The 22,016-nt window shown below is 35.7% G+C and overlaps 12 protein-coding genes and 1 non-coding gene across 13 annotated transcripts; 6 read left to right on the top strand and 7 right to left on the bottom strand.

Moving 5' to 3' along the window:
* Positions 1 to 208: 208 nt before the first annotated feature.
* Positions 209 to 1,174, bottom strand: SNF4 (AMP-activated serine/threonine-protein kinase regulatory subunit SNF4; the record flags this gene model as incomplete). The annotated part of the gene is made up of 1 exon (XM_003954975.1): positions 209 to 1,174. The coding sequence occupies one exon, from the start codon at positions 1,172 to 1,174 to the stop codon at positions 209 to 211; it is 966 nt and encodes a 321-aa protein (XP_003955024.1).
* Positions 1,175 to 1,497: 323 nt separating this feature from the next.
* CDC20 (ubiquitin-protein transferase activating protein CDC20) lies at positions 1,498 to 3,354 on the bottom strand (the record flags this gene model as incomplete). The annotated part of the gene is made up of 1 exon (XM_003954976.1): positions 1,498 to 3,354. The coding sequence occupies one exon, from the start codon at positions 3,352 to 3,354 to the stop codon at positions 1,498 to 1,500; it is 1,857 nt and encodes a 618-aa protein (XP_003955025.1).
* Positions 3,355 to 4,128: 774 nt separating this feature from the next.
* Positions 4,129 to 4,893, bottom strand: ARO5 (Aro5p; the record flags this gene model as incomplete). Its single annotated transcript, XM_003954977.1, has 1 exon — positions 4,129 to 4,893. One exon carries the CDS (start codon positions 4,891 to 4,893, stop codon positions 4,129 to 4,131), a length of 765 nt encoding a protein of 254 aa, XP_003955026.1.
* A 1,692-nt stretch (positions 4,894 to 6,585) lies between these two features.
* KAFR0Atrna1W lies at positions 6,586 to 6,686 on the top strand. Its single transcript has 2 exons — positions 6,586 to 6,622; positions 6,650 to 6,686. It is a non-coding gene; the product is annotated as a tRNA-Trp (tRNA).
* Positions 6,687 to 6,922: 236 nt separating this feature from the next.
* On the bottom strand, positions 6,923 to 8,646 carry COQ8 (protein kinase COQ8; the record flags this gene model as incomplete). Its single annotated transcript, XM_003954978.1, has 2 exons — positions 6,923 to 8,287; positions 8,497 to 8,646. 2 exons carry the CDS (start codon positions 8,644 to 8,646, stop codon positions 6,923 to 6,925), a joined length of 1,515 nt encoding a protein of 504 aa, XP_003955027.1.
* Positions 8,647 to 8,964: 318 nt separating this feature from the next.
* Positions 8,965 to 11,277, top strand: PRP43 (DEAH-box ATP-dependent RNA helicase PRP43; the record flags this gene model as incomplete). The annotated part of the gene is made up of 1 exon (XM_003954979.1): positions 8,965 to 11,277. One exon carries the CDS (start codon positions 8,965 to 8,967, stop codon positions 11,275 to 11,277), a length of 2,313 nt encoding a protein of 770 aa, XP_003955028.1.
* A 261-nt stretch (positions 11,278 to 11,538) lies between these two features.
* On the top strand, positions 11,539 to 12,042 carry GPG1 (Gpg1p; the record flags this gene model as incomplete). Its single annotated transcript, XM_003954980.1, has 1 exon — positions 11,539 to 12,042. One exon carries the CDS (start codon positions 11,539 to 11,541, stop codon positions 12,040 to 12,042), a length of 504 nt encoding a protein of 167 aa, XP_003955029.1.
* A 278-nt stretch (positions 12,043 to 12,320) lies between these two features.
* On the top strand, positions 12,321 to 13,859 carry NAB2 (mRNA-binding protein NAB2; the record flags this gene model as incomplete). Its single annotated transcript, XM_003954981.1, has 1 exon — positions 12,321 to 13,859. The coding sequence occupies one exon, from the start codon at positions 12,321 to 12,323 to the stop codon at positions 13,857 to 13,859; it is 1,539 nt and encodes a 512-aa protein (XP_003955030.1).
* Positions 13,860 to 14,320: 461 nt separating this feature from the next.
* Positions 14,321 to 15,085, bottom strand: RPS2 (40S ribosomal protein uS5; the record flags this gene model as incomplete). The annotated part of the gene is made up of 1 exon (XM_003954982.1): positions 14,321 to 15,085. One exon carries the CDS (start codon positions 15,083 to 15,085, stop codon positions 14,321 to 14,323), a length of 765 nt encoding a protein of 254 aa, XP_003955031.1.
* Positions 15,086 to 15,944: 859 nt separating this feature from the next.
* On the top strand, positions 15,945 to 17,768 carry MON1 (guanine nucleotide exchange factor MON1; the record flags this gene model as incomplete). Its single annotated transcript, XM_003954983.1, has 1 exon — positions 15,945 to 17,768. One exon carries the CDS (start codon positions 15,945 to 15,947, stop codon positions 17,766 to 17,768), a length of 1,824 nt encoding a protein of 607 aa, XP_003955032.1.
* Positions 17,769 to 17,937: 169 nt separating this feature from the next.
* MET13 (methylenetetrahydrofolate reductase (NAD(P)H) MET13) lies at positions 17,938 to 19,734 on the bottom strand (the record flags this gene model as incomplete). Its single annotated transcript, XM_003954984.1, has 1 exon — positions 17,938 to 19,734. The coding sequence occupies one exon, from the start codon at positions 19,732 to 19,734 to the stop codon at positions 17,938 to 17,940; it is 1,797 nt and encodes a 598-aa protein (XP_003955033.1).
* Positions 19,735 to 20,527: 793 nt separating this feature from the next.
* Positions 20,528 to 21,241, bottom strand: SCS3 (Scs3p; the record flags this gene model as incomplete). Its single annotated transcript, XM_003954985.1, has 1 exon — positions 20,528 to 21,241. The coding sequence occupies one exon, from the start codon at positions 21,239 to 21,241 to the stop codon at positions 20,528 to 20,530; it is 714 nt and encodes a 237-aa protein (XP_003955034.1).
* Positions 21,242 to 21,589: 348 nt separating this feature from the next.
* On the top strand, positions 21,590 to 21,976 carry SOH1 (mediator complex subunit SOH1; the record flags this gene model as incomplete). The annotated part of the gene is made up of 1 exon (XM_003954986.1): positions 21,590 to 21,976. The coding sequence occupies one exon, from the start codon at positions 21,590 to 21,592 to the stop codon at positions 21,974 to 21,976; it is 387 nt and encodes a 128-aa protein (XP_003955035.1).
* Between the last annotated feature and the right edge of the window lie 40 nt (positions 21,977 to 22,016).

Genomic DNA, 22,016 nt, shown 5'->3' on the forward strand with positions numbered 1-22,016 from the left:
CTTGAAAGTGATAAAAAATGTAAAAAAGAGTGTATATTATGATCAAGAGGTTGTTTTGAGTAGAAATGTTATATTAAATGTGTGATTTTTATACATGCTAACTGTCGTATTGAGAATTTATAAAGGTTGCAGAAAACAGTTGTTCATTCATTGTATTTGCTTTTACGATTAGAGGACCGCTTACGGGAATGAGTCAGGCTATCAGGGTTCAATTCTCGCCCAACAAAATGTATTTGAGAATATCACTTAACGTCATGACACCGACAAGACGACCGTTCTCATCTACGACAAAGAATCTATGTATTCTTGATTTTCTAATGTTATCCATGATAGTGGACAGTTTGTCATTCCTGGTACACGTATAGACGCCCTCAAAATCGTCACTTCTTCTCATTAGCGCTTCGCCAACACTTAATGAGAGATCATTATAAATACCACCCTTAATCAAACCTAAAACATCGATGGCTTCATATATGTTAATCAGAACGCCTTCTTCGTCGACTATTGGAATGGAAGAAACGCCGCCTTGAGTTAATAATTGAATTACATCGATAACGGGAGTAGTCATACGGCATTTTTTCACGTTTTGCTCACTAATAATATTCAATTCACCGATTGGCCTCTTCAAAAAATGTGTTTCTCTACAATTTAATGCAACAAATTTTAAGATTCTGTATTGGGTTAAGACACTGACAACAATTTCTCGATGCGTTTCTTCGTCCTTGTCGATTAAAGGAATTCTTCTGCTTTTTGAGTTCAACATTTTTAAACAGGCTTCAAAGAGAGGTTTAGAGGGATGTATAGACGCCATATCTAATGGTTCCGCTCCTATAGCTTTTTCTATATCTTTTAGGCCGCTTAATTGTAGCTTATCAACCAACTCAAATTTGTCAGGATTTGAGAAATAGTATTGAATTACATTAATAAAATCACTTGATGTAAGTAAACCAGCAAATTTTGAAGTTTTAGAATCCCATAAAGGTGCAGATACTATATTATTTTGCAGTAAAACATTTAAAGATTTCTTTACCATCAAAGATGTATCTAAGACAATCAGTCTGTATGAAACTGGAAGAACATCATACGATGTTTTCGAGTCTAAAAACTTTCTGATAGACTCAATAGCTAGTTTCTGTTCAACGTGCAATTTTTCTCTATTTTCCTGTGTACTCATCTTCTTTTGCTGTTTTACCCTTGGTATCTGATATTAATTCCAATTAGGTGTAGTTGTTGGAATGTGAAACTGGTAAGTCTTATAATTACGATGTTAACTCGAAGTTAACCCAATTTAATTTTGTTGTTCGAAATTCTTTGAATTAATTTAATCATGCGCTATTCTTATTTTCTCCCTTTTAGACGGAAATCTCGTCTTGCGTAAGTTGTGAAAAAAAAATGACAAGGTATTACCAAAACCACTAATTAATGCAGGTATTACTATAAAGAAAATTATCAAAATATTTTTTTATATGCAGAGTTTAAAAAGATGCTTAATTAATATTATCTAATTAAATACTTGTTGGATCTGGTTCTTGAGACAGCACTGCTGGAATCTGTAGATGAGTCGTCATCTTCGTCACTGTGACGTTTTAGTCTACCAAATTGTTTTTCTACATTTGAGGTCAAATGAGAAGCTGAAATGGTATCCATTAAACCCTTTTGGATTCTTCTGTTTTTCCTCCTAGGTTCAAACACTTTGTAGAATTTCAGATTTTCATCACCACCGACAGTTGCTAGCGTCATGCCATCAGGAGAAAGCTGGGAACAGCATATTCTCGATTCGTGTGCGTGATTGATTTCGGCAACTTTATACTTAGTATCAAAATTGTAGATGGATATGGCATTATCCGGACTTCCTCCTGTGGCAACAATTTCACGATTCATACTTCCACTGGTAGTGTAACTTTGACCCCAGTGGAGTGTACTGACTTGTGATCCCGTGTTGATAGATCCAAGCTTGGTTCCAGTTGTTGTATTCCAAAAATGAATATATTTATCAGCTTGGCCCCCACCTGTAGCTAATACATTGGGCATATAAGGGCACCAACTCAATGCTTTTACTGCAGCGTTATGATTTCTTTTGACCCATTGAGCAGTCGAAGTCCTAGTATCCCATATCATTACTGTGTTGTCATTACCTCCCGATGCAAGTTGTAAACCATCATTTTTATAACTCAATCCACATACTTCACCTTGATGTTCCTTCCACGATCCAACGATATGGTCTCTAATCCTAATATCATTAATTTGAATTTCACCACTTCTCGAACCGGTTGCAATCAAACATCCTAACCAGGATTGAGAGCTTATTCTAACACCCAAATTAGATCTCATTGTTCTTATTAGAGACATTTTTTCCGTATCCCAAATTTCTGTGTTACCATCATCTTTACCAATGGAAAGGTGACAATCATCATCAGACCATACTACACTGGTAATAATACTTTCTCCATAATCGACAAGTAGTGACACATCACCTGTGTTACCATTCCATAAATAAAGGCAGGCTTCTAATGCAATTGCCATTACATTTTTCGTTGACCAACTTAGGAGATTCAAATAAAAATCGTCTTGAAAACCTGGAGCATCTAGAATTTTTTCAGGATTTGTATTAATTTTACGTAATTTGATCAATTCAGTAGATGGTTCGTTTTGATTCTGATGGTAATTATAATGCGTTCTAATTTTCATGTTATATGATCTTCTATTGAATGACGCAACTGGTGGTTCAGGCACATACCTTAAAATTTTTTCATTAACATCAAGGCCACAAGCCTGAGCGATATTCTTCTTGAATACAGACTTTGTTTGAGCTCTTAGATGCGCTGTTGGTGATGCATTTGGTGGTGGTAACTCTTCATTTACAGAATTGATGTCAATTTTGATATTAGAAGTACTTTTAAACATTGGTATGAATCTGTCAGCTGTTGTGGTGTGTAAATCACTATTATCCTGTTGTTTAGAATTTTGTGAAGAAAAAGCATCAGAATTGGATTCGCTCCCTACAGTGGATTGGAAATGGCTATTGGTGAATGAAGTAGACGAGATGCTGGCTTTTTCTATATCTTCTTTGAAGAAAGATGAATTTCTCTTGAGCAACGGAGGGGCACCCCCTGGAAGTTTTGGGCGATTGAGTGTAGATGATGACGCTGACGTTATATTTGATATCAATGCGTTTCTATCACTTATATTTCTCAATGTCAACGAGCTAGTTCTTGTCAATGTCTTTTTCGTTATTTTAGCGTGTTCTCTGGACCATTCAGATGATATTATATTTAACTTTGTAGGTGAAGTGATTGATAAGACGGAACGATTTGGATTATTTGCCAATTTGAGCTTATCATTATTTTCTAACATCTTCGATATATTTTCTTTGGCAAACTATTCAACCGCTGATATACAGTATAGTGGTTTCGAATAATGTGATGTGGATTATGAACCGTCAATTAATCGATAATTTACCCTGTGATTTATAATATTCTTAGCAAAAATAGAAGGGGTGAAATCCTAGAAGATAATTGAATTTATTATATATTGATGCTAAAGAAAATCTCTAAGGATAATGAAATGTTCTATATTGGCACTTCACAGCAGTGAAACGTCTTTACCCTCTCTTCCTTCGAAGATTTGAATTTTGTTTTCTTTTGCCACTTTTGTGAGATTGTTGACAGATTTCTTTAATAGGAAATTTATTGAATGAAAATTTATAGGAAAAAAATTCCCGATTAGTAAAAGCGTCACAAAAAAAAAGCACTAACTGCATGGAAAATGGGAAGTAGAAATGGCAATCAGAAGTTTGAGTTATTATGTTTCCAATGGTAATCATTTCTATTTCAGAATTTCATACACACGGCGATCATCTGCCTTGTTTATTTGTTTGTTTACTTATGTAAGTTTCTTTTATTTTATACTATTCGTGAATCGTGTTGTAATTATGGGATGGTTGTTGTGTGTTTATATATACTATCCGAATTGAGTGGTAAGGAGGTAGCCTCATTAATGTGGAATGCCTTATTATTTGTAGGGAAGAATCTCCGGATTTTACTTTTAGTCCTAAAACCGGAAGAGTTCCGGAAAAAATTGTATATGTATTGATAATGTATTATGAAATTACATAAAGTCCCATGATACTCAGTTTCTTGGAAAGATACGTCTATTTGAGATACCCAGAAGGTTCTTCCTGTCTTCTAAGAATTTATCGAAAGAACCTGATTTGTCAAAAATTAACCTCTCAATAGAGGCTCTATCGTCGGATTCTAGTGTTATAGCTTTGAAAGCAAGGTAATCATTTAAAGCAACAGATTTCATTATGAGTTCCTTGTGGAAAAGTCCCAGGTCATTTAAGAAATAAAGTACGTCTGATTGGAATGATTGATATAAAAGACCTTCTTTTAAACAATTAGCTGCAATTTCGGTGAGTGTTAAAAACCTAGCATGAAGCTCTTGAATGGTAGTAAAATCTTTTTGATAATGTTGGAAATGTTTACGATAAATCCCATCCCGTATATTGAATTTATCTTCTCCAGATAACGTTTTATTTATCAAAGTTAAAATCTGAGTGATCTTACTATGTAGCTTTCCGGATGGACAACTGAGGAAATTTGTAACAGAACTATTTATTTGTGTTGCTTTAAGCTTTAGAATATATTCTCTCAATACTATCAAGTGAAAAACGATGGGATGACCAATATCAGTGCATTCGTTGATGTGCTTCTTTTCCAAAAGTCCGTTTTCACGTAGTAGAGCTCCCGCTGACATATTGAGTCCATTTGGGTACATGTAGGACTCCAGAACACAATCTGTAAAACTTAGAAGAGTATTCGAGAGTTGTACTATTGGAAGCACCAAACCTTCAATGATTTGGGTTTCCTCCTGGTTTAATTTATCGTTGATCATGTTTAATTTTTGTATGAAATGGATCTATACCACTAGTGCTGGCACTCTTCAATCTTGCAAAACCTGCTAATGGCACTCTATCTTATAAAGTGGAAATCTTTATATATAATAATCTCAAGAGATCTATCTAACGGGCTTGTGAAAAAGAAACGCATTACACACCAATTTAGCTCATCGCCTGTTTTTCCGCGCACTCTCTGCGGGCATCTCTTGGCAAAAGACCGTCGAGCCAAAAAAAAATTAAAAAATTTTTCTTTTCTTCTCTCAATGACTGAATTTCGAGCGAAAAACAGAAACAAGAGGTGTCTGTCTGTTTAAAATGACTCACATATAGAGAGAGTCGTATTTGATGCATATTAGTATGGGGAAGCAAGGATCATTGTTGTTTCAGATTTCTGTTGCCTGACGCTTCTACAGTAAATGCATAGCAGTAGTTCAGTTCAGTGATAATCTATATCTTTTGCAAATAGAACGTTGGCAGTAGCTCCCATCCGTGCATTGCTAGAATGAGTAAGTAGTGTCATTTATACATTGTGTGCATTTCTGCGCGCATCAAAAGGGTTTGGAGAATGCCCGTAAGTACAGCCATTTCCACGGTCAGTGGGAGCGCCTGATTATCTTGAAATTGACGTAGTTGCGTTCAACTCTTCTATAGGAGAAGCGACTACTGTGACTCTAACAAAAAATAGCTAATTTTTATCTTCTCCTTATATGGTGAGCTTGACCTTCTCCATGCTATATTGCTCATTCAAGCCACTGATAATTTACTGCGTGAGAGAATCTATTCAGCTAAGTGGCCTCATGTTTCTTTCTGGATTTTATTTTCTTGAATTTCGGGTATATCTGGCAGCCTTCTTTATCTTTGAAGATGAGCTGGAAGATTTTGGAAAGAAATACAACAACTTCTTTCTTAGATGCAGGGGTAAATTAAGGAGAATGCTCCATTCGTGAATATATACCGTGGTTGTTTTTTACCGCTGTTTTTGACGCTTTCATACAATTTGTAGATTTGAGTTCAATGGAAATTACATATCGTTGATACCATCTGCAAACTCTAAGGAAGCTGATGGGCTTCTACATGTACCAAATTTTGGGGCTGCGCCATTTTTAAACCGTCCAACAAATTTAAAATTGCAAATATTATTTCTCCCTCAATTATTTTGTCAGCAAGAGTAAAGTCAGTCTTGTAAAAGTATCTAATTCTGACTTGATGTCTTACTAGTAAATATCTTGTTGATTTACACATTCCCTCCTTACATTTATCATACTTAAATGAATGTTTACTTTTTTTAGCAATGTATTTTTTATGATTTGGTAGTCGCTCACTATCCTTAAAGGTATTCAACCTCTCTCAAAAATAAAAATGTAGAATGAAATATTCAATAGTGGAGAAATATCAACCGACAACAATGTTACCAAGATACAGAATCCACATCAATGACCATGAAATTACAGTTCTTAGAAATATTATTAGTGTTTTCGTTCATTAGGCTTGAAGTAATTGTTAAATCCTATTTAGTAAATACTAGCAAAATCCAACGTGCATTGAGTAAACATATTAGAACTCACTTATCTTCAGTAATCTTTTCCTTTGAGTCCGCTCTTTGTCTTATAAAACACTTCAATAAAAGTAGTATCCCAGAAAAAATAATTAGCCATATATAGTTATTGAAATTAAAAATTTCAACACTTGAAGCGGTGGCTCAATGGTAGAGCTTTCGACTCCAGTTAAAATCTGGAATATCCGGAAAATTGCAATCGAAGGGTTGCAGGTTCAATTCCTGTCCGTTTCAATTTATTTTTTTTAAAAATCCTACTTAGGAAAAGCCAATATAACAGAACTTCAGAGTAAAAAAGGGTCAATAAAATTTAGTATATCATGAAGAGAAATTTTAATGAGTTGGCGACAATGCTAAGCATAACCTGTTTTTTATTTCAAGAAATTATACAACAAAGTTTCAAGAATAAAATTTCTAAATGATCCAAAACAAAAATTAAAGATTCCATATTCCATTAATAAATACACATTTCAATCTACCAGGTAAAAATACTTTTTGAAGAGCTTTGCACAATGTACCGATGCACCCATTCGTGCACAAAGCAGAAATATTCCACTAAATTTTCTGTGCAAAGAGTACGTTTCTTCCGGAGGTGGACACAGTCTCTCATTCAACATTAATCCAATGTTATCTCTGATTCTGTCAGACACCGTCTGGTTCTGAAAATCGAAGGGAATGCTTGGGTCATCCCCGGCAAAAGGTTCTCCCAATGTCATCACACTATCTACATGAGCGTCAATCATCGCCTGTGATTCTAAACCATTGAGATAACCAAGTACTTCTGACAGTTCTCTTACCTTTGAACGGTCTCTCAAAGTAGCATAAGTTAATAACTTTCTATAATCTGTAATGAATCCTTCGGGGAACGATCTCGATGCGCCAAAATCTAATAGTTCTATTTTATTAGATTTAGGATTATATAAAAAGTTTGCCCAATTTGGATCAGTTTGCATATATCCAAATGATGCTATCTCTTCTAAACATAACCTCATAATATTTTCAGAAATAAAGTTTTTAGTATCTTGGGTTAACAGACTTTTTGGTAGCTTCATAATTTCGATTCCCTCCATCATAGACATTGTTAATATATTAGGCGTAGTTAAATCTAGAAAGACATGTGGGACTTCAAACACTGGGTCATCCTTTAACAGATCTTTGAATTTTCGTAAGGCATCCGCCTCCCTTATATAATCACATTCTTCTTTCAGTTCCTTTCTTGCGTTTGCAACAGTTTCATCTAAGAACAAACCTTTTGGTAATAATCTCGATGCAGTTAATAACATCAGAAGATTACTTAAATCAGAGTCAATCGAGTCTCTCACACCAGGGTACTGGACCTTGACTACTACCTTTTCACCACTATTTAGTACTGCAGAATGAACTTGACCTATACTAGCTGCTGCAATTGGAATCTTATTGAATGATTTGAACTTTGACTCCCAAGTTTCTCCTAATTCAGCTTTCATTAATTTTTCTAATTGTCTTACAGGCATATAATGCGCATTATTTTGAACTCTCGAGAGTGTTTCGTACAATTCTCTTGGCAACACTTTTTCGTCTTGAAATGACATCATTTGACCAATTTTTAACGCTGCTCCTCTCATTTGTGAAAACTTTCTAGTAATTCTTTCAATATTAGAGTCCGACAATATCAATGATTTTAAACTAGGGGATTGGCCTCTTGCTGCCTGTGACAGGCTTTGTGCCGCCACATTTAATCCAATATTTGCCGCGAGTGAACCATAATGGAATAATCTGGATATTCTGGAAGATGGAACTCTTGAGCTTCGCCTGTCGGTATCGTTGTCATTATCCCTTTCAACAGTTGATATATCCTGGATTGAGTCGTTAGTATTGTGGAGATTGGACGTTAAAAAATCTAACAGTAGAACGTACTTCATTTTCAAGGTTTGCGCTAGTACTGTAAGTAAATACAGTTTTCAAAGGAGAAACGGGGGCTCCAATTTTTGTACCCATTTTAGATCTTACCATAAAAAATGGCAGTGACTCTTGACATTGTCTTTGTACGGATCTAAATACATACATATTTTGAATGAAAGAGCAATTGGTAAAGTATCTTCCGCTTTCCGACAATCACTAACTTATGCCTTCGTGGTATCACCTTTAAAATATACCGGAATACTATTCTAAAGCTCTTTTTGTCAATACGATTTTGGGAAAAAGGTTGTGACATATATTTACCCGGAATCTCTAATTTTCAGTAACTATTAATCCAGGAAGCCAATATTTAGCTTAATAAATGCTGATAGATATATTATAAATGCTGGACATAGAACGACTTATTGAAAAATGTGTTTCTGCTTCAAAATTCAGAAAGTACATATAACAGAATATTGTGAGCAGCTTGTGATACTGAAAAAATAATGCTTTTTTTCATAGAGAAATCCTAGAAAAAAAAATAAAAAATTTTAAAGCAGAAAAAATTTTGATGCGATGAGATACGCTATTGTAAAAGAATAATATACTCATAAAATACTATTTTAGCTCCAAAATGGGTTCTAAGAGAAGGTTTTCAGAAAGTCACGAACATGCTGATCCAGTAGAGACTTCTATTCCAGAAAAGGCTGCCGAAATTGCTGAAGAATTAACTAAAAAGCATCCAATTTCCACTGAAGAAACGTTAATCCACCATGACGCTGGAGAATTCAGTGGGCTTGTTCGTCATAAAACCACATCAGAAAGTGCTGTTAAGCTAGAAGAGGGCGAGGCTAATCCTTTTACTGGCCGTAGTTTTACTCCAAAATATTTCGATATTTTGAAGATAAGACGTTCATTACCTGTCCATGCACAAAGAGATGAATTTTTGAGAATTTATCAAGAAAACCAAATCATGGTCTTTGTTGGTGAAACTGGTTCCGGTAAAACTACACAAATTCCACAATTCGTTCTTTTCGATGAAATGCCACATTTACAAGGTACTCAGGTTGCTTGTACTCAACCTCGTCGTGTTGCCGCAATGAGTGTCGCCCAAAGAGTTGCAGAAGAAATGGATGTGAAACTTGGTGAAGAAGTTGGTTACTCCATCAGATTTGAAAATAAAACATCTAATAAGACTATACTAAAATATATGACGGATGGTATGTTATTAAGAGAAGCCATGGAAGATCACGATTTGAAGCGTTATTCATGTATCATTTTAGATGAGGCGCACGAGCGTACTTTAGCTACCGATATTTTAATGGGTCTTTTGAAACAAGTCGTCCAAAGAAGACCTGATTTGAAGTTAATTATTATGTCTGCTACATTAGATGCAGAAAAGTTTCAACGTTATTTCAATGATGCCCCATTATTGGCCGTTCCTGGTAGAACATACCCTGTGGAATTATACTATACACCAGAATTTCAAAGAGACTATCTAGATTCCGCTATTCGTACAGTTCTACAAATTCACGCAACTGAAGACGCTGGTGATATTCTTCTTTTCCTGACTGGTGAAGATGAAATCGAAGATTCAGTAAGAAAGCTGTCATTAGAAGGTGACAAATTAGTTAGGGATGAAGGCTGTGGTCCGTTGGCAGTCTATCCATTATATGGTTCACTGCCACCACACCAACAACAAAGAATTTTTGAGCCAGCTCCAGAATCCCATAATGGTAGACCTGGTAGGAAGGTCGTGGTATCTACTAATATTGCCGAAACATCTTTGACAATCGATGGTATTGTCTATGTCGTTGATCCTGGTTTTTCTAAGCAAAAAGTCTACAACCCTAGAATTAGAGTGGAATCATTACTAGTCTCTCCAATTTCTAAGGCATCTGCCCAACAGAGAGCTGGTCGTGCTGGTCGTACTAGATCAGGTAAATGTTTTAGATTGTATACAGAAGAAGCATTCCAAAAGGAATTGATCGAGCAAAGTTATCCTGAAATTTTACGTTCGAATCTTTCTTCTACTGTTCTTGAATTAAAGAAATTAGGTGTTGACGATTTGGTCCATTTTGATTTCATGGATCCACCAGCTCCAGAAACTATGATGAGAGCATTAGAAGAGCTAAATTATTTGGCATGTTTAGATGACGATGGTAACTTAACTGCCTTGGGTAGATTAGCTTCTCAATTTCCTCTGGATCCAATGCTGGCAGTTATGCTAATTGGCTCTTCTAAGTTCAATTGCTCTGAAGAAATGTTGACAATAGTGGCAATGCTATCTGTTCCAAATGTCTTCATTCGTCCATCTAAAGATAAGAAACGTTCCGATGATGCCAAAAATATCTTTTCTCACCCAGATGGTGACCATATTACGTTGCTAAACGTCTATCATGGTTTCAAGTCAGATGAAGCATATGAATATGGTATCAATAAATGGTGTCGTAATCATTTCTTAAACTACAGATCTTTATCAGCTGCTGACAATATTCGTGCACAACTTGAAAGATTAATGATTCGTTATAATTTAGAACAGAATACTACTGACTACGATAGTCCGAGATATTTTGACAACATCAGGAAGGCATTAGCTGCCGGATTCTTCATGCAAGTTGCAAAGAAAAGATCAGGGGGGAAAGGCTACATCACGGTGAAAGACAACCAAGATGTTTTATTGCATCCAAGTAGTGTTCTTGGTCATGATTCTGAATGGGTTATCTACAATGAATTTGTCTTAACATCAAAGAACTATATAAGGACTGTCACATCAGTTAGGCCAGAATGGTTAGTTGAATTAGCGCCTGCATACTATGATCTTGATAACTTCCAAAAGGGTGACGTTAAACTTTCACTAGAAAGAATTCAAGAGAAAGTTCACAGAATTAAAGAGATTAACAAAAGTAGGGATGGTAAAAAGGAGAAGCAAAAAAAGAAAAAATAGGCGATAATAAATGACCTGTAGCATGTAAGTACTGAACACTTGCCTCTATAAAAGCACATACTATTAGATAAATAAATGTATATTAAAACAATTCATAAAACTTATTCACTACTCTTCTCTGTTTGTCACTATGAGCAACGGGGATGAAAAACTCCGAACATTTCTCAATTTACCCGAGAAACTCATTCCCCAATTACAGTGCATCTGATCTCATTTATAAGCGAGAAGAGGATTGGCTTTAAGAATAGTCTGTAAACGGTTATGAAAGATATTATTTCTATGAATAAGAGTTATAACAAAATGGATAATAGCCAAAGATCGTTAATTAGGATCGAAGTGGAGGAAGAAATAGACGGTGAACGTGAAGAATGTGCTGCTTCCCTAATGGCGTTACTGCAGGATCACAGAAATAGCACTAGACCCCGAGTTGGTAATACGCAAGAAGATCTATCAAAGCTACTATATTATTCAAACACACAGCAATCGTTGCTAGAAGCCATCACGGAGCTTCATGTATTAACAGACGAAATTTTTAGTGTACAAAATTCGCCACAAGAGGTTATACAGACATCTTTACCAAAGATGATGGCTGATCTCATGCAAAGTAGGGAACGGGCTAAACGATTATATAAATTAGTATTGGACTCCAAATTTAATGATCCGGAATGGGAAGTTGATGATATTTTTGAAAACTTGGAAGGCGAATTGAACAGAACCAGTACCTTATTATCCCTAAATCCAGGCAGAGGAAATTATCATAAATGAGTTCAAACTATACAAAATAATGACAGTCCTTTGCTAAATACATCTATACAGATATATATACACAAAATATCACACTATCTACACTAAATTTAGATAGTATTTCAAATGCCTTAGACGTTCAGAATGATTTAGTTTCATTCCGGGTAACGAATGTCTAGTGGCAAAACTTTTCTTTCTTTTCGTCTTGAATATCAATGATTATATAAAAGAAGATATTTGACAACGATTTGGTAAAAATATTATCAATTTTCAGTAAGCCAACCAAACAAACAATAAGCATGTCTGAACAACAATACACAGAAAGTTTGAAGGTCATCGTTGCTGAAAAGTTGAAAGGTGTCGAAAATTTCACCGAAGATGTCAACTACGTAGCTGAATACATCGTTCTTTTAATAGTTAACGGAGGTACTCTAGAGTCTATCGTCCAAGAGTTATCCACTTTATTTGATGCTATCTCCACTGATGCTCTCACAAATGTAGTTCAGACTGCGTTTTTTGCTCTAGAAGCATTACAGCAAGGCGAAACTACTGAGAGTATTGTCAGTAAGATCCAAGCTATGAATGTCCAACAAACCCAGCAAGAAACACCACCTCAGACACTGCCTCCAGTACCAGCACCAGCACCAGCACCAGTTCAAGAGCCAGTACAACCACAGCCACAGCTGCCATCACAACCTGTATCAGCGTTTTCAGGAATAGTAAGCGCCGAACCTATTCCACAGAGTACTGATATTAGCATGGATATGGAAGAAAAAATCGTTCCTGTCGCTGATTTCAAACCACGTTTTTCTAACCGTGGTGGTATCAATAAAAGAGGTAGAGGTGGACGCGGTGCTTCTTCTCGTGGTGGTAGCCGTTTTGCAAATAATGGTAATAGATACAATCCATTAGCCAGAGCTCTTGGGATGGCTGATTCAAATAATGTTAACTTCACCCGTCAAAAGAAGGAGGGTCGTTGCAAATTATTTCCTCACTGTCCTTTAGGAAGATCTTGTCCACATGCACATCCAACGAAGCCATGCAGTGAGTATCCAAATTGTCCAAAACCACCAGGAACATGTGAATACCTACATCCAAACGAAGATGAAGAGTTAATGAAGGAGATTGAAAGAACTCGTGAAGAATTTCAGAAGAGAAAAGAAGCTCTTCTAGCTTCTAGACAAAAACCAGTCCAAACAGGTATTGTTCTTTGTAAATTTGGTGTTCTATGTTCCAACCCAATGTGCCCCTTCGGACATCCAACCCCCGCTAATGAAGATGCCAAGGTTATCGATTTAATGTGGTGTAAGAATAATCTAAAATGTGAAGATCCAAACTGTACCAAAGCACACTCTTCTCTATCTAAAATCAGACAAGTCGAGCCAATGGGTCGTCCACAAGTAACGCCAACCCCAGTACCACCGCAGAGGGCTCCTGTTGAAAAATCTCTAGAACAATGTAAATTTGGTGCCAAATGTACCAACAAACGTTGTAAATACAGACATGCGCGTTCCCACATAATGTGCCGTGAGGGTGCTGCATGTACTAGAATCGACTGTTTCTTTGGTCACCCAATTAATGAAGACTGTAGATTTGGTGTCGACTGTAAGAACGCTACATGCTTATTCAAACACCCAGAAGGCAGAGTCGTTCAACCACCCAGCGCCAAAGCCGGTGAACCGCAACTTGTATCAAATTGGAATACTGCACAAAATGTTGCTACGAATGAAAGGATGTTTGCTTTACCGGATGCATCCAATATTGAACCAGCTCCAAGACAAGAAACGTTTGCATTTGCCCCACAAAGCCATGCTGAAAACGATACAGAGATGAATTAAACTGTTATTATATATATTTAAATTTTATTTTTAAAAGAAAAAAAAATTAAAAGAAAATAAAAATGAAATTGATGGTTTCATTAACAAAAAACCTTTAACTGAATCATTTGCATAAGTGATTGTTTATGTCTTGTTTAAATAATTGTACTCTACTTACTTGATCTTTCTAGAGTAATGAACCCATCCTTCTTGCCCTTCGCAAATTGATTTCTTGATTACTTGTATGGTGTTAAAAATGTTCTTAGCTTGCTTCAAGGGCATAACTGACTTACCACACTTACTAATAGAGCGCAGTTTTACAGTAGGGCTTATTGTACACATCCAAGCAAATTAATGGGATAAATTCACCGAAAAAGCTATATGATTGATTTGTTGAAAAGAAAAATAAGTAAAAGATGGAATTTATTATCTAAATTATATGAATGGAATAAAAACAAAATATCGTGATTTTATTTATCAATTTAGTATCTCTTCTTTTGGACATTAGCTTCATCAGCGTAGACGTCTAATGGAGATAAAGGTAATGGTTGTTCGGTCCACAAGTTTGGAGTTAAGAAACCGTAAGTGTTACCAATAGCAACGAAAGCAGCCTTTAAGGTGTTTTCTAAAGTTCTGGTCTTACCGTTAGATTGAGTGTAGACATCTTCAACACCGGCTAATTGTAATAATTTCTTGACGGCTGGAGAAGCAACAATACCAGAACCTCTTGGGGCTGGGATTAATCTGACAGTAACGGAACCACACTTACCAGTAGTCTTGGTAGCTAAGGAATGTGGTTGACCTAAGTTAGTACCCCAGTAACCTCTTCTGATTGGGATAACAGATAACTTAGCAATGATGATACCAGCTCTGATGGCACCAGCAACTTCCTTGGCGGTCTTGATACCTAAACCAACGTGACCGTTAGAGTCACCAACAACAACGACAGCCTTGAATCTGGTTCTTTGACCGGCTCTGGTTTGCTTTTGAACTGGCTTGATGTTCATGACTTCATCTTGCATGTTTGGTAATAAACTGTCAATGATTTGGAATTCCTTGACTGGTAAGGAGTGTAAGAAGATTTCTTCAATAGAAGTGATCTTACCGGCCTTGACTAATCTACCTAACTTGGTAACTGGAACCCAGCCCTTTTCTTCGACGTTTCTACCACCTCTTCTACCTTGACGGCCTCTGTTACGGCCACCGAAACCACCTCTTCTTTGTTGACCTTCTGGAGCAGCAGACATTACTTAATTACTTGATTTGATTAGTTATTTAATAGTCGGAATGGGACACGGAAAGTTGATGTTGGTAACTTTCAATCGACTTTAATACTGATACTGTGATACGAGAAGTGGAACGAAAGCTAATCGCAATGCAAGCCTACTTTGCAAATATCAACTTTTTTCCAATTTCCCAAACGCTAGATAGTTGCGTACATTGAGATGCATCCATATCACAGATTCATTGGAAAACTTTCCAACATGCGTCGATTTTTTTATTTTTTTCCTTGCAATTTTAGAAAAAAAAATTGACCAGAAATGTGTTTTTTTTTTCTAAAAAATATTGCATATGCGGTGTGTGGGGTTCAGTTTACATCCGATCACCACAGGTTAAGAAACCACGAAAAATAGTCAAACGAAAATTTCTCGTGGCTTCTTCGATGGCGTATTACTTGCTAAACCTGAAAGCGCAAGATGACACAGGTAGTCCATTGCTTATGCAGTACTAGCGTCCTCTATACTATCATATGATACGCTCAAATGTGGCAAGAGAAGAAAAATCTATGATGTTTTCTTGACGTACTTCCTTGAATCACTTGGATCGTAAACGCAATTGTTGATGCTTGCACGTTGGATTTAACATAGATTATTAATGGCCAATGAAAAGAGCCACAGATTTTAAGTCTATTTCAACTCTTATCATTACTGTAACAGTATCAACTAATGTCTAACTTTTGTATATCTTCACTGTTAATTTTGACATCTATGCAACAATATGAATTGCGGACAAAATCTATACTCATCACGAAACTTAATTTAGGAAATGGGAGGAACTTAGTGCATATTTTGAAGTTGCACACTCATACACAGGCATAATAACCATATGGAATCCGATGAATCGTATATAGATAATCTGATTCCAGCAGGAATGACTGCTAGTACCAAGAAAGATAATGATGGTATAGTCCAACCGGGACTCACAATCACGAAAGACAGTCCTACAGTTTCAATAAACTTGGATAATACAATTGTATCTCAACGATTGACTCCATCCAGTTCTTCTTCTGATGTTTTAGAGGAAGGCTCTTCTTTTATGGGGTCTATGCATATGAACCCGAGACAGTTCTCAACTGATAATGGTATGAACATTATAACCAACGATATTACAGGCGAAAATGAAAATGATATTGATGACCAATCAGATCTCGTAGACCAACTGGCTCAAAGCCTGTATTCGTATGCTGCTACAACACGAAATTACCCAAAACCAATTATAAGTAACGAAGTGCCAAATGTATTTCAAGAAACGCAAGATAGTGATGAATTGAACAAACAAGACAAAAATTTCTTCATACTTTCATCTGCTGGCAAGCCAATTTTTTCTATGAATGGTGAAGATAATCAAATTACTTCTTACATGGGTATAATCCACACAATAGTGAACTATTTCCAATTAAACAATCCTAATAATGAAATTAAAACTATAATTTTACCCCCAAAAAATCAAAAATTTGTATTTTTAAACAAAAATCCAATAGTTCTCATGGTTACATCTACTAGAGGAGAAAGTGTAAATGAGCTGGCTTCACAACTAGACTTCCTCTACTCGTATATTTTATCGTCGCTGAGCGAAAGACAACTATCAAGACTATTTGGTAAAAGATCAAATACAGATTTACGTAACTTTTTGGAGGTCACAGATTTTGAAAATCTGGACAGGTTATGCCAAGTAATTACCTATGAATTTTATCCCGAACTCATACTCAATTCTTTGCAATGTATGATGGTGTCGAAGACTCTAAGAAATAAACTTCATGAAATTATGAGTACACAACTGGTAAAAGAGTCTAAATTTTTACCTAGAGGAACATTGCTCTATGGTATGATTGTATCTGCCTCTCTGAATAGGTTAATTTCCCTCATCAGACCGAAGGGTCACTCACTACATACAACAGATCTTCAATTGCTCTTTAGTTTGATACAAAATCAATTCAGTAATATGAACGAAAATCAAGAATTATGGGTACCAATATGCTTCCCCAAATTCAATGCAAACGGCTTTCTTTACAGTTATATCAAATTTTTACCTTGTAAAAATTATGAACATAATAAAAACGTGTTAATACTAATAAGCGGACAGAAAGACTCATTTTTTAAATTAAAATTATTTGCTGATAAATTATGGAATAAAATTGTGGATGAAAATCTGAAAAGTAAAATATTTGATATTGGTCAAGGTTATAAAGTTACCGATGTACCAGCTCCCCTAGTACATCATTTTATTTACAAAGCTAAAAAATATGTGCAATTTACAATGCCAGATTTGGAATACCATCAATCCGAGGAAGATTCTGATGGAAATCCGTCTTTTCAGAACGCAAAGTTTGAATATGCCAAAAAACTAAGAACTTATTATCAACAGTTACATGATTGCATAACTTCAGAGGGTGGTCGTCAACTAAATAAATCAATTTTGAATTTTATACGATGGGAATTGAAGTCAAATGTAGGAGCTACTGCTTCATTTCAAAAAGAAGATGTTAATTTAATGGGATTAGTTTGGGTTACTAAAAACTTTGAGCTGTATTTAATCTGTAATAATGGTATCACAGACAAGAACATTATTTTTAAGAGTGCTAGAAAAATTGTGTCGTGGTGTAAGAAAAACGAATCAAAACTGTTCATACAGGATGGAGCAGTTTTCTAGAAAATGTCAGTATTTTTTTTACAAAATAGAGGATGATATATAAATTCTCTATGTATGAAATTCCAGGAATTTCTTTTGGTATTTTATTGTTGAAATTTTATGTACCAATATTTCAAATGCTAATATTGAATATGCAAGGGACTTAGGGAAGAACAACTTGAACCCCACTCTATAAGCTCATTAATAGATCAAAAATGTCATCATTAGGCGAAACAAAATTGTTATCCACAATATTGACAAGAACGTAATCTTCTAGTAATGATTGTATGAAATTGACACTATCAGAAGCATTATTTTCAATTAAATGAATTTTCCACTCCTCTAGAATACGATAAAATTCTTCCTTCCAGGCTAAAAAGGAGACTTTTTCTACAATTGTTGGTTGCAGTACTTCCCTTCCAGGGAATATACCCCAAGTTACTGCATTTGCTTTTGAATCTTTTGAATGATTTGTTACTAGATTATCTTCAAAGTCAACCGCAAAATAAGTAAGAATCTTATTTTTTTCTAATTTAGCTTGTAAGCTTGGTAGCTTTGTCTTAGGTAGTAGAAACTCTAAGTACTCTTTCTGATAAACATAACCATCTTTGGGACCCCAACCATAAATTTTGTCGCTTGAAGGGGTGCCATTAATTTGAGGTTGTGAGTTTACCGTAATTATCATTTTAATATTTAGTTGAATTAAATGACTCAATAAAGCATCGACTTCACGATCGATTGGCATATCGCTCCATGGCAAACAATTAATTTTTCCATTCAAGTAAGAAATAACTAATTGTGCCAGATCATTTATCGATTCCGGCGTTGACCATAATTCTAGACATTTTTTGGAAGATTGTCTCAAAAGAGTACCACCGCAAAGATCTAATTCACCAAAGGCGGGGGATGACGAATCACCGAATCTACCATTAGGAAATTCATCAACAGCCCAATTTGATGTTCTTGCGACGTAAGAATATGGTCTTCGTTGCCAGAAAATTGGTCTGACTTCCTCAAATTTACGCTTTGGATTCAATGATTTCCTCCATGGTAGCATTGAAATTGGTTCAGTTAGATATTCATTTTCTGTTGGTAATAAATCTAATTGTTCTAGAATCATCAACGAAGCTTTTTCCAAATTCATGGTGTAAATATGCAAATGGTTAATGTAACCACTAGATAATAATTTACGACACATTTCCACAACTAATTTAGTTCCAATTTCTCTGACCAATTCATCATTATCTTTGATAGGGTCCAGTAATGCAAAAAAATATTTCGGAATATTGATTTGACCCCAAGAAGCTCTTCTTAGGAATGCGGCGTACCCTGTGATTGGCATGATACCTGGGATAATGGGGACATCAATACCGAACTCCCTTACTTCTTTACACCATTGTATGAAATTATCCACATCATAAAACATTTGAGTGACGATAAAATTGGCACCTGCGTCAACCTTTTCTTTCAAATACTTTAAGTTTTTTAGTTTGTTAGGTTCTTCTGGGTGACCTTCAGGATACCCAGCAACACCTATATCAAAATAATCACCATATTTGCATCTTATGTAGGAGATTAAATCTTTGGCATAGGCGAATCCACCTTCAGTTGGTTGCCAATTGACGGCATCCCTTGGTGGATCACCTCTTAACGCTAAGATGTTCTGGCAACCAGAATTATAAGCGGACTCTAAGGCATCATCAATCATGGAAATCTCCATATTGGTACAAGTTAAATGCATACAGGTTTCCAATCCTAATACGGATTGTGATGTGGAAACCAACTCCGTAGAAAGTTTTGAAAGCGTACCACCACCAGCATTCCATGTAATATCGATAAACAAAGGTAAGGAACTTTGGTACATTTTATCCATTCTATCATACAAATTCTGCACACCCTGAGTCGTCTTTGGAACGAAGTATTCGAAAGAATAAGTTGGTTTACTACATACTTCCTGATGTTGTTGTAATTTCTCCGTTATCTTCATAATCACAATATTGTTATTCTTATTACAATATCACTTACTTTACTATTCTAGTGAACTAGCTTTAATCAATAACTAAGTATTTTAAATCTTGCCCCTACAATCGAAGGAGAGTACCCTTATTTTTCCTCGATGATGATCTTACTGCACTAAGTGACACTGACGATAGCTCTCTCCGTGTTAGGATGGAAAAAGAAACAGATGACTAGATAGAATAAGATATATATGATTACGGAAGAGACAGTAGCGTATTGCTTGAATAAAATGGGGACGTCTAGACAGCTTACTTATATACAGCACAATTATATCCATATCTTGAGAATGATGGTGGTGGCTAGACACGATAGATTAAACTATGTAATCATTATCTGTATAAATATGTACATTCATAATAATAATAGTAATAACACGTAGTAATGGACTAAGAGCCACCACCACCACCACATTAAAATGAAATTGCAATAATCGCTTTCTCCGCTATCGGTGGACTGCTACTTGTTCTTCGGGGAAGAAATCATATTGTGATTCTTTGATTTTATTGGACTGTATCTCGGGGGAAGATGGGGAAACCGAACCACAACTATAAATTGAATTAAGTGTGTAGTGCGGCTGTCGCAAAAAAAAATACTTTCAACGACTCGCAGGCGGAAAGAACAAAATCACGTGGTTTGTCATTTCCAAATGTTCTTATCCACCTTTTACAATGAAGTGAGTGACAGATTAGCTTGTATATGTTGGAACTGTTGATATTGTGATTCTGATATACAAAGATATATGTGTATATGCTTCATTTGATTTAGCTTGGAAGAAAAAGGTAGAGAGGTCCCATGATGATGTATGCAAAGAGTAGTCCTGAAAGTTGTTCGGAGAGTGTGTGGTAGTAATTTATACTTGTGATTACTAGGCTATGCCACCATAAAAGAATGAAAGAAAGCATTATAATAACAGGATTGTTTGAAATGAACAGTATGATCTTGACTGGTAATTGTCTGTCAAGATTCCAATCTGTCTCCACGAAATCTTGCCTTAATTGTGTCATAGAGACCCTTCGTATCTTCGAAAACTCATTAATCATAAATGTCGTCATTATGGAAAGTAAGAAAATGTGACCCGATGGATCATGTCCATTGATCCAGTTACCACCGATTTTTTTGCAATGTTTCGATGATTTCAAAAGTTTACTACTCGTGGATCCCCCATCACATTTACCACCAGTCCATACAAATATTAGATCCATAATAGCGTGGTTCGAGAACATATTGTCTTGAGTAAATAAAAACCACCATAGAGAAAGTACACTGTATTTCCTAACCGTATCTGCATAGTTACGTGAATAACGTAACACACACACCGTGGTCACCACTGTAGTCCAAAACCAACCATTTTTGATAAGGAGCTGATTTACTAGCGACCATTTATCTACATGTCTTTGAGTCAGTAACAACCGGGATGCCAAAATGGTAACCGGGCATACTAACAAACTATATCTTTGTACTTTCAGCTTCATCATCACTGCTATCTGCTGTTGCTCTTTGCTTGTCATTCTGTAGAAGTGTGCTTTTTTGACCTGTACTCACGATGTTATATACTCACCAGTAAGTAGCTCGATTGTTGAGAAGTCCTAAACTAAGAACACTTGATGGTTTTGTTTCGTTTCTACGGCATATTATTAGATAAAACTGGACACACCTCGGAAATGGAATATGTATTGAATTTTATAGTCCTTCTCTCGGCTTTTTCTATACAATGATTGCGAAAAAGTTGAAAAAGAGAGAGCTTACCAAGATATAGAACTCCATTCTAATACTGAGTAGACTTCTCATCAGAACAACCCAGAAAGACGAAGAAGACGGAACAAATGAATGCCAGCGAAGATACAGAAAGAACTCCGACACCATCGCCACCACTACCGACTAGATTTGAAATTGAACTTGAATTTGTTCAATCGTTATCGAATATACAATATATAACGTATCTTATAACGAATCAATCTAAACAGTGGAAATCGGTTACATTCAAGAACTATTTGAAATACTTAGAGTACTGGTGTGATCCACCTTACGCAAATTGTGTTGTATATCCAAATTCTCTCTACATTTTGAAGTTAATGAACGATTTTTACGAAAAAAATGCAAAATATAATGAAGAAACAGGTTATTTAGAAAATATAGATGAATTACCAGTCTTTTTACAATTACATGGAAGTCAGTTGATGAATGAAATGGTTAACAGATGGCAAAATTGATTATTTCGACACGTTGTTTTCTGCGCAATTAATCCTTGAG

The sequence above is a fragment of the Kazachstania africana genome, chromosome 1 (assembly GCF_000304475.1).
Source record: "Kazachstania africana CBS 2517 chromosome 1, complete genome".
In the NCBI taxonomy this organism is placed as follows: domain Eukaryota; kingdom Fungi; phylum Ascomycota; class Saccharomycetes; order Saccharomycetales; family Saccharomycetaceae; genus Kazachstania; species Kazachstania africana.